The following is a 10,066-nucleotide window of genomic DNA, read 5'->3' on the forward strand; positions in this document are numbered from 1 at the left end:
AATAGGTGAGAAGTAAGACAAGGGCAGGGTCAGGACCCCAGAGTAGTTTGGACTTCGGGAGGTCAATGGGAACCAAAATCTTTAATGACTTCTGGACTTCCAGGATAAGAGGTAGGCATTTTAAAACAAAAACAAAACTTTGGCCCAGAATCTACAGGAAAAGAAAAATCCTGGGGAAGTTTAAGAGGACTAACTTTGCACCTAAGCAGATTAAAAATTAGATAAAATATAAGGTGACATTGGAGTCCATGATCCGAGGGCAGTGTAGGGTGCACAGGCAGCAGATGCTGTCAGACTGTGGGATTTGCCTGGCACCCACTTCCTGCAGTCCTGGATTGGAGGTCCTGTTGGATACAAACTCCATGTACCTTCTTGCCTGCCTCCTTTTTCTGAAGGAACGGCCTGCCTCCAAGACCACGCTGCTGCCACCTTGGCCAGAGCATTTGCTGCATCTCCCAAAGTGGCTGGAGTCCAGGTTGAAGCCCTGAGCCTGCACTCCTCACCCTGAGTCAGACCCAACCATGCTGAGTCGTCCTTCTGCTCCCAGCATAGATGAAATGTCACACCATAGGGCATGGGGTCTGGTTTTCTAAGCAGCCACTAGGGGGCTGGACGATACAACCCAGAAGCACAGAGTCTATTCCCTGTGAGCTGAACCTTGACTGAAGGGACATGGGATATTGGTAGGGAGTGGTGATGACAAATTCCCTCTCTTGTCCTCCCTGTGGATTGCTCTAAGATTTGATTTCTTCCTCAAGATTGACAAGAGATTTTCACATATTGAGCTATAAGAGGTAATTATTCGACTTCAAAACTGATTCAGCTTGAACTACAAAGCCTGATTTATGGCCTATCAAACATACATTGAACATCTGCTTAACCATTAAAGAATGCATACTTCCCCTCTGATGGCCTATTGATGGCGCCCTATTGATCACGCCAAGATTAGTCCCTTTTGTGACATCAGGGTCATGCTGACCTGCTAATTTGCAACTGAATACCTCTTTGAGATTTTGATGCAAATGTATCCTGGGTGTGTTGAACGTATGTTTTTGTTCTAAAAGACATGAGACTGTACTGAAACCCATGCTTCTCGGGAACCCCTTGTAAGGCCTTCCCAAGTTATCATCCTTACTCTGGCTCATAATAAACTCACCCCAATTTTGATTCATAGGTTGCTTATGGACTATTTGCGTCAACAAGATCTTCTGGAGAAGTCCGATGGGCTGAGCCAAACTCCCACCTAAGAGGCAGCTGAGTCTCTTCATAGCTCCTTGTGAATCGGTGACCAGCATGGTAACATGTCACATCACTCGGTTTCCCCTATGTCCTCACCTTTTACCATCCTGGGCTTGCACTTCCCAGAGAAAGTGTCAGCACTTCAACCCTTATCTCAGGCTGTATTTTGTAGAAAGATTTTCTGAGACAGCTGTAACAAGTCTCATTTCACTGGAATGCTGGATATTTCCCCTTGCCCCCAGGAGTCACTCTCCATTTGTCTCCACCCTGTCCTCTGCCCTGGGAGGCTGTTGAACTATATCAACAGGGCACCCACATCCACCGGCTACCAGCTACGTCCAGCCAGTGGGGTGCCCTGGTAGGAGATTAGAGGGAGAAAGTATTTATTCTCCTGGAGCCTATGAGGTCACCTTGGGCTGACTGTGTTCCTCAAATAAAAGTCAGAGATGGTGGTCTCTTCTATCTGATTTTCTTTTTGATTTCTGAGACCTGCTTCCTCCTGTCATCCCTTTGGGCGTAGGGGACATAAGAGCTCCACACTGCTAGCCTCAGTTCACACCTAGGCCTTGTGGCTCCTCTCCACCCTGCCCACTCCTTTGTAATTAATCTCTTTACAAATAAATTATTCCAATTTGAATTATTCCAATTTGGGAGCGCCATCAGCTTCCTGTGGGGACCAGTAGTGAAAAGGAATCATTACATTATAATCCAGTTTTCCTGTGTTGGAATGGTGTTTAGGGATTACCAATCAGCTAATGTTTGGTAGCAAAACCAAATGATGCACTATTTTTTTTTAATCACTTAAGAAGTCAAGCAATCAGGGTTCTGGCAGGAAACAGAATTCTGTCACCTGAAGGGGACTTTAATGAAGTGATCATTTCTGGGAGAGGAGGCAAAGTAAAGGGGATCAGTAGGAGATGGTGAGGGCCCAGGGACAAGAAAGTGCAGTGACAAATAAAAATGGCAACTAATAGGGTATATTGGAGAATATGAGGAAGGCATTTTGCGTATACCTAATTCGTCCTGACCTTGTCTTTCCAAAAGGGCCTGAACGTGGCGGTTGAGCATGCATCGTATATCTGCTTTACATATTCCCTATGGCAAGAACAAAGGCTCTTGAGATAAAGGTGCAACTTCTCTCCCCCTCCCAACAGTTGGCATTCCCTTAAGGATTAAGCATCTTACTTTAGGCTAGGAACTGATTGCTGCGCTCACCTGTGACCACCCCGCTGCAGACAATAGGCTTGCCTCCTGCTATGCCCTCTGAGATAGCAGACCCACTACCTGCTGTGTCCATCAAGCGCTGTGCCGACAGGGCAATCTTGTGACTATTGTAGGAGGGACATTTCAATCACATGTGAAACATCCTGTTTGGGGGTATATAACCACTCTGTATACCTCACTTCTTTGGTGCCCTTTCTTCCTTTGGGAAGAAAGGCCCCAGGCCATGGTCCTCAGATTTCAGCTCAGAATAAACTCACCCAAATTTTCATTTATAGATTGGTTATGGACAGCAGAAAACAATACTGATGCGGGGTCGGTGAGCCGAGGAGTCGAAAGAAAGATTTCTTAGACTCTTAAGATCTGGCAGTAGTGCTCCTTTATTTAGAGAATAGTGTAGCATGGGGACAGGACCCATGGGCAGGCAGAGCTCCTGCTGCTGCAAACATGAGTGGAGAGTAAGGCTAAATTTAAGGCATAGCTATGTGAGTCATCTCTTTACCAAGACAAAGGAAAGAACATGAAAAAAAGTTAAAATGGTATCAGTGCAGGTGGGGTCTGGTCGTTGGGTGATCCCATGACTTTTAGATAAGAATCAAATCGGATTAAGTAAAGGTCAGAAGCCATCACCCTAAATCAGTTACATGAGATTGCCAGACAGCAACCAACTTAAGTTTTTGCTTTCCCCATTAAGAGTTTCTAGGGACAAGGTCATCTCTCCTCTTCTTCCTGGTACAGAGAGGGAGGCACGTTTTACAGGTAGAGATTTACCTTACAAATGTAAATGTGTCCCAACAAGGGCAAGTGCCATTCCCCAGAGCCTCCTTCCCTGTCCCAGTTTATCGAAAGCAATCAGCCCAAAACAATCCCGATGCCAAAGAGACATATCCTGGGGTGACCAATTTCAGGTCCCTACAAGGTCATCCCCTCTTCCTTCACAAGTGCAAATGTCTCTCAAAAGGGCAAGCAAAATTCCAGTCCTCGGAGCCTGCTTCTCATCTGTGGTTTTGAAAGTAACCAGCCTAAAATCCTCATCAATATCACCCCAACTGCTGACTGAGCAAAAGGAAGAAATAGCATTACAATGCTGGAGCCCAGGACGAGTGGAAGTCCTGGAGGAGCGGCCATCTCTCCAGGGGGCCAGTCACCAAGGGACCCAGGCCCTGCCAGAGCTTCCTCTGCAGCAGGTTGGCACTGGGGAAGGAAACTCTCTGACATTTCTCCTCACCTCTCCACCAATCCTCTCTCCAGTCTCTGGTCTGCAGTCGGTGCCTGCAGTTGGCTGAACCCAATTGGAAACTAGAATGAGAAGCTCATAGGGGTCAGCCTGCTGCCACTCAGAGTGGGGCTGAGAAGGCAGAGGTGGGTCTGAGTTGGCAGGAGTTGAAGAGAGCAATGGAAAATAACCAGTACGACAGGAATATCAAACTCATGCACATATAATCCTAATTTTGTGAAAAGTGATGCATGTATTTACGTATAAGACTGAACTAGGGGCCGGCCTGGTGGTGCAGCAGTTAAGTGCGCACGTTCTGCTTTGGCAGCCCGGGGTTCACTGGTTCGGATCCGGGGTGCAGACATGGTGCCGCTTGGCATGCCATGCTGTGGTAGGCATCCCACATGTAAAGTGGAGGAAGATGGGCACGGATGTTAGCTCAGGGCCAGTCTTCCTCAGCAAAAAGAGGAGGATTGGCAGCAGATGTTAGCTCAGGGCTAATCTTCCTCAAAAAAAAAAAAAAAAGGAAGACTGAACTAGAAATTTAAAGTAGCTATCTCATGGTAGTAGAGGAATAACAAATGGTTTTCCTTTTTTTAGTGTTTCATATATTTTCCAAATCAAGAAATGGCTCTGTATTACTTTAAAATTTATCTTAGAAAAAATACATGCTGATTGTGATGAGGATTTTAGGCTGGTTAATTTTAAAAAACTGCAGATGAGAAGCAGGCTCTGAGGACTGGAATTTGCTTGCTCTTTGAGAGATATTTGCACTTGTGAAGGAAGGGGGGATGACCTTGTAGGGACCTGAAATTGGCCACCCCAGGATATGTCTCTTTGGCATCGGGATTGTTTTGGGCTGATTGCTTTCGATAAACTGGGACAGGGAAGGAGGCTCTGGGGAATGGAGCTTGCCCTTGTTGGGACACATTTACATTTGTAAGGTAAATCTCTACCTGTAAAACGTGCCTCCCTCTCTGTACCAGGAAGAAGAGGAGAGATGACCTTGTCCCTAGAAACTCTTAATGGGGAAAGCAAGAACTTAAGTTGGTTGCTGTCTGGCAATCTCATGTAACTGATTTAGGGTGATGGCTTCTGACCTTTACTTAATCCGATTTGATTCTTATCTAAAAGTCATGGGATCACCCAACGACCAGACCCCACCTGCACTGATACCATTTTAACTTTTTTTCATGTTCTTTCCTTTGTCTTGGTAAAGAGATGACTCACATAGCTATGCCTTAAATTTAGCCTTACTCTCCACTCATGTTTGCAGCAGCAGGAGCTCTGACTACCCCTGGGTCCTGTTCCCACGCACCAGCTCTGCCTGCCCATGGGTCCTGTCCCCATGCCAGCAGGGGCAGCAGCAGGAGCTCTGACAGCCCGTGGGTCCCGTCCCCACGCACCAGCTCTGCCTGCGCATGGGTCCTGTCCCCATGCCAGCAGGGGCAGCAGCAGGAGCTCTGACAGCCCGTGGGTCCCGTCCCCACGCACCAGCTCTGCCTGCCCATGGGTCCTGTCCCCATGCCAGCGGGGGCAGCAGCAGAAGCTCTGACTGCCCATGGGTCCTGTCCCCATGCTATTCTATACTACTCTCTAAATAAAAGAGCACTACTGCCAGATCTTAAGAGTCTAAGAAATCTTTCGACTCCTTGGCTCACCGACCCCGCATCATTTCGATGATGTGTTTAATTTTCATTTTTAAAGGAACTATTTCCTCCTTGTGGTAAGAATTTCACTTCTGGAACTTTCTCAGAAGCAGGATCTCATCTAGATAAGATCAAGGCCAAATAAGAGGGGTTTTTTGTTTGTTTTGCAAAGCACTAATTTTCTCCTTATTCTGCCAATCAAGGGGAAAGAATAATGTGGGACAAACGTATCCCAGTTCTAACCGTATTAGATGTCGTCCCCTTCATTACTATTAACTGTTATGAAGTGAAGCTGGTCTGCGATATTCACTTTGTCAAACAGAATTTCTTTTTTTTTAATTGAAGTAACACTGGTTGGTTTATGATGTGAGGACCTAGAATTGGCCACCCCAAGATATGTCTCTTTGGCATCAGGATTATTTGAGGCTCATTGCTCTTGATAAACTGGGACAGGGAAGGAGGCTCTGAGGAATGGAACTTGCCCTTTGTTAAGACACCTTTACATTTGTAAGGTAAATCTCTGTCTGTAAAATGTGCCTCCCTCTCTGTACCAGGAAGAAGAAAGGAGATGACATTCTCTCTAAAAACTCTTAATCAATACCAAAGGCAAGGACTTAAATCTGCATTTTATTGTGCTTCTCTGGTAACCTCCTGTAACTGACTGCCCTCCCCCTCCCAACGTTGGCATTTCTTTAAGGATTAAGCATCTTTCCTTAGGCTAGGAACTGATTGCTGCTGCGCTCACCTGTGACCGACCAGCTCCAGACAATTGACTTGCCTCCTGCTACGCCCACAGAGATGGCAGACCACTACCTGCTGTGTCCATCAAGCGCTGTGCCGACAGGGCAATCTTGTGACTATTGTGGGAGGGACATTTCAATCACATGTGAAACACCCTGTTTGGGGGTATATAACCACTATGTGCACCTCACTTCTTCGGTGCCCTTTCTTCCTTCGGGAAGAGAGGGCCCGGGCCATGGTTCCTCATAAAGCTTTGTTTAATTATCTCTTGCTATTCTGTCTCATGTGAATCTAATTCATTCTCCCGCCAGACGAACCCACATTTGGGAAGAGGAAATGTCTTCCTCCCCTACAATGACATTATATAAATTTCAGGTGTACATTATATTTCCATTTCTGTGTTCACCCAAAGACTAATTACGTACCATCCATTACTACACACATGTACTCAGTTACCCCTTTCTCCCTCCACCCGCCCCCCTTCCCCTCTGGTAACCACCAATCCAATCTCTGTTTCTAGTTCAAACAAAACTTCTTATCCTAGAGCTGGACGCCCGAACCTCAGTGTATAGACAATAACCTCGTATAAACATATAGTTTCAAAATCCTTTCAATTTAATTAGACTGTAAACAATCATCTCTTTCAGATTACATTTGCTTTCAAAACCTCTGTTAGAACTGCTCAATTTCTTTTTCTGTTGCTTACATCTCTCTTGTTTGCACTTAACTACGAATAAAGCGCCAGGGAGGAGCACAGCGGTCTGGTGAGGGGTCTGCGTCTGCCCTGACGTTTTCCACACCCCGCCTGCCTCTTCTATTCATAGCTCTGTCCTCAGGCTCACGTGGGGGGCGGGGTTAAAGGAGCTACTCCCCTCCCCCACCCCAAGAAGGATTTAGTATGTACAGAATGAGATAGCAAATCTTCGGCATGTCGCAGCCCAGCTGTTGACGGCAATGTTCCTAAAGGAAATCCTTCGCCTCTCCCAGCGTCTCAGCTGTTGCGTTGGGCGGAAGCAGCAAGTGGGGAGAGCAGCAGGCGCGCTCCCCCGCGCAGCATCAGCTCAGCCGCCGGTGTGAGCTCAGGCCCGGAACCACCGCGCTGCCAGGCTATTTAAAGCAAAGAATTATTCAGGGAGAGCAGCTGCCTTACGTTTTGCCATCTTCTGAAATCTACAATTTGAAGGAGCATCTAAAGAGCATAGATTAAAACTCTTTGAAGTCAGTAATTGCACTTTTGAAAGTGGTTTCCTAAACTTAATATTAACTTACGAGTATGACAATGCATCTTATTATTTCATAATTATCCACACAACATATACTGTTTTTTAAAATCACTGCAGATAACATTCAGTTTAACTAAAAACAACTACAACAACAAAAGAGGTACGTATTTGGAACTTTTCAAAAATAAGCTTTCTATCTGCAAATTCCAACATAAGTTTGAGGCAGCAACAACTGTAGTGACTCGTAAATAGATTTCAGACCCAATTTCCAAGTACTGTATTTTCACCTTCAGACTCTGAATTTACAAAGCTCCGCTTTAATTAAAATACACTGAAAAGAAAAGCTTATCAAGGCAAGGGGATCACAACTTTCTTTCAGCGATATAAAAAGTTTTCATAAAATGGATAAGAATTTCTTAAATTAGTATGGCTCTTTTGCCACCAATTGTTACCAATGTACTTCGCTGGCGTTGCTGGGGTAATGAAGAAATCATTCTGAGTCCTCTCTGGTATCAACCTAGTCTCCGAAATTGTCAGTTTCAGATGTAAGTCTAGCGTCACTTTGAGCTGTAGGAACATTTTGAACGATTTTCCTTGCTGAATAAGAATAACAAAGACACCCTCAACATACCAGCAACTATGTCTATATTTTTAATCTTCATAAAAATCATTTCAAACGTGGGTAATACAAACATGCCCATGGTACCCTTCATCGGCTGAACCGTAGTCTTCCTCCTGTGGGTATGATCGGGAACCAGTAAGATTTCACTTGATCTCAACTGGATCCTTTACTTCCACCACCAGAATTCCATCGTGACAGAGGATCGCGGACAAATCTTTGGTTTCAATGCCATCTGGCAGTTTATACTGTCGGGTGAAGCTTCTTGAGATAAAACCATGCTCGTCCATTCTGGTTCCATGTTGAGCCTTAATCAGCAGCCAGCCTTCAAAGGTCTGAATGATGATATCTTCGGGGAGGAACTGGACCACGTCCAGCAGGATCTGGAAGCGGGATTTGCCTGCTTGAGGCGGCATCTCTGCCGCTGAGTCCTCTGGAGGAGCCTGGGCTGCCCGGGCTTTTCCCAGGTCCACGGTGGTTGGCCCAGGCAGCGCATATAAGGCGTGATCCAGCCTGCAGTCTTCCAAACCGCGAGCTTGAAACTCCTCCTCGTAACGCACTGGAGTCTCTATGAGGTGCCTCAGGATGATTTTTGCCATACTGGAGGCAGAAACAGCATCGAACAGCTCCCCTTCGGTCTATGTCCAGCCCGTGGCGAAACCCTCGCAGTTGTCTCCTGACTAGATTATCAGTTGGAGCAGCTAGTCGCTTATAGCCCTGCGCAGACGCAACTTCTTAATTAGGCCTGAATCACAGCACCACACACTCACTCTTGTCTTTTCACACACGCTGACAATGAACGGCTATTTATAGGGTATGTTTGGGAGTTGCACTTAGCACACAGCCTGCTCAAGCTGCAGAGTCAAGCGCTGCCCTTACATTCTCAGTTATCCTTGGCAAATGTGTCTGCCTTGCTTACCTCAAGAGAAAAAGAGAGAATCAGAAACAGTGTTTTAAAAATACCTGAGTGAGTGCACTGTCCTTGTGAACTATGATGATCTAAGAGACTATGGCTTCCTAGAACAGTCCAGAGACATGCAATCATCTGATAATGTGAGCTAAGATTGCATTTATCCTAGTCTCCAAGTGCAAAGCTGGGAGAAATGAATCCAGCTGAAACTGATGAAGAATTAAGACACATATTCAAATCTCAAACATTCAACAAACCCTCAGCCCTCTGTCCTACATATTTTCTTTTATTTCCTGTTTTAATCTTTGTCCTTAAGAGACATCTGAGCCACATCAACTGGGTTTATTACGTTTGACTCATCAAAAGTGAGATCAGATGACTAAGCTAGAGAAGTGTCAAATCTCAGACTGGGCTTGGCGGCACAGAGTGGGGAATCTTCGAAATAAAGATAGAGCCACAGGCGAGAGAAAAATGTTAAAGCATTGAACTATTCAATATTAAAGCCCAGAAAACTAAGGATTTTCTAGTCGACTAGTCGAATCTAGTCACAGCTCTGCTATTGAATTGGCAAAGATAAATTACATATAATTTCTGAACTATATAACACCCTTTATATTAAAGTTCCATTGAAAAATAACGAGGCAACTCTATTCATTGCTATAGAAGGAGCTCCAAGACTTGTGAAGTAAAAAGGAAAAGTCCAGAACAGCGTATAATGTGCTACTATTTTTAATTTTTTTATGAGTAGACATTTGCTTGTATCAATAGGATCTCTCTGAAAAATCTGTCGCTGGGAACAGTGGTTGCCTCCTGGGTGGGTAACGGGGTAAAGGGGGCACGGACTGGTGGGAGACTTGCTTTTCACTGTAAACACGCTCATGCTTTTTCAGTAACATATCCATTTTCTTAGAATGAAAGAAAATGCCTATAGACATTTTTACAAACAGAAGGGCACAATCTCCTTTAGCTCTTTTATGCTAGTCTGGAAACTGGTGTGGACATTTGGGTATATACTTAAGAACATGCCTTAATAATGCTGTTCACTGTCAGCTTTTGACCTATGCTTTACAGGTTGGTGGCTCTCAAAAGAAAAATGTACACTTTTAGATGTGTTCCTGTCCCCTGGCTCATAAAATATTGAGAGATGTGTTCATCGGTGCTGCTCTGAGTGGTAAGTCAAGAACAGAACTCACTGCTGGTGAGTTAGATGGGGTTTTCAGGATTTGGATTCAAAACACTAGAAAGAGT

At 45.1% G+C, this 10,066-nt stretch overlaps 1 protein-coding gene across 1 annotated transcript; it reads right to left on the bottom strand.

The window, feature by feature from the left end:
* Window positions 1-6,658: 6,658 nt before the first annotated feature.
* On the bottom strand, window positions 6,659-8,641 carry HSPB3 (heat shock protein family B (small) member 3). Its single transcript, XM_044771512.2, has 2 exons — window positions 7,742-8,641; window positions 6,659-7,173 (listed from the first exon to the last, which is right to left on the bottom strand). Exon 1 carries the CDS (start codon window positions 8,505-8,507, stop codon window positions 8,055-8,057), a length of 453 nt encoding a protein of 150 aa, XP_044627447.1. The 5' UTR covers window positions 8,508-8,641; the 3' UTR covers window positions 6,659-7,173; window positions 7,742-8,054.
* Between the last annotated feature and the right edge of the window lie 1,425 nt (window positions 8,642-10,066).

The sequence above is a fragment of the Equus asinus genome, chromosome 10, assembly GCF_041296235.1.
Source record: "Equus asinus isolate D_3611 breed Donkey chromosome 10, EquAss-T2T_v2, whole genome shotgun sequence".
Taxonomy (NCBI): domain Eukaryota; kingdom Metazoa; phylum Chordata; class Mammalia; order Perissodactyla; family Equidae; genus Equus; species Equus asinus.